Raw genomic sequence first — 1,029 nt, forward strand, 5'->3', positions numbered from 1 at the left:
ATGACGAAGGGGTGGGTATCGGGTGGAACGCCTGGAGCTTTTTGTAGGGCAACTCATTGCATGTCGCGGAGGGTATATGCGCTCAAGGAACTCAGTTTGTAGAGCGTGCATCTTCGAACGCTCTCGAAATTAATGCGAGTTTGTGGGTATGTTCATGGAGGATTCTTTTCGGGAGAGATCTAACTCGTCGCAATGTTTGTCTCGTGGATTGTTCCTGTTTCAGCCTACTCTGTTGGATCTCAAGCACCGTCATCTGGAGAATCTTCGTAGGGATCGAGACGAGATGCAGGACCAGGATGGTGGTTATAAGCGTTTCCAGGTGAGTGGCATGTATGTAGATATGTTCGATAGATGGGACCACTCGACTTGTCTGAGTGAGAGAAGGCGAAAAAGAGTTGACCCGCGGACGCTATTCGTTTTTAGATGGAAGAGTATACGAGCGAGGACAGCCATCTCAAATCTAAAGGAAAGCTTTACCAGTAAGTTGAGTCGATGTTATCAATCACATTCTCGAACCAGCGTGGTGAATGATACAAGAAGAGAGGACTAGAAAATCGAAATTTGTCCTATGGTAGGTATTACTGCTCCCTGTGTGGCCAGATGGCCTTGGTGACGGATTGTCTGTTGGACGAACTGCCCAGGCGCTCGACGGACGGTGCCCTGGCCCTCGATGAGAACACGTAATCTCGCAGGCTGAACTACAGCTGTCATTGGTCTTCACTTGATCTAGGCACTTCCATAAGAAGTATCTAACACTGGGGGAGCGTGTCTGTCTGGATCGTGGAAAAGACAAAATCGAAATCCAGTACCGTTATAACTGCAAAAATAATCGCTGCGGGTAGCGAGTCCGGATATGCATGAATATATATCAGCACGGTGCTCATTATCAGAATTCCGATCGTCTATCGTACCACTCTGGAAGACACAGGAGAGACTGGTGGAGCTCTGTATACGTAAGTTTTCGAGTCGTTGGGAGCATGAGCAGAGGTTTCTTTGCTAAGGTATATTATCAAAGGCAGCCTTCTGAAG

General features: G+C 47.7%; 1 protein-coding gene across 1 annotated transcript; it reads left to right on the top strand.

Annotated features, from left to right (window-relative positions):
• Positions 1-283: 283 nt before the first annotated feature.
• Pmar_PMAR013601 (conserved hypothetical protein) lies at positions 284-838 on the top strand (the record flags this gene model as incomplete). Its single annotated transcript, XM_002775696.1, has 4 exons — positions 284-319; positions 424-479; positions 576-680; positions 731-838. Coding segments are annotated over 4 exons (305 nt in total), but the record flags the coding sequence as incomplete, so codon positions are not given.
• Positions 839-1,029: the final 191 nt, after the last annotated feature.

The sequence above is a fragment of the Perkinsus marinus genome, assembly GCF_000006405.1.
Source record: "Perkinsus marinus ATCC 50983 genomic scaffold scf_1104296955666, whole genome shotgun sequence".
Classification (NCBI taxonomy): Eukaryota; Perkinsozoa; order Perkinsida; family Perkinsidae; genus Perkinsus; species Perkinsus marinus.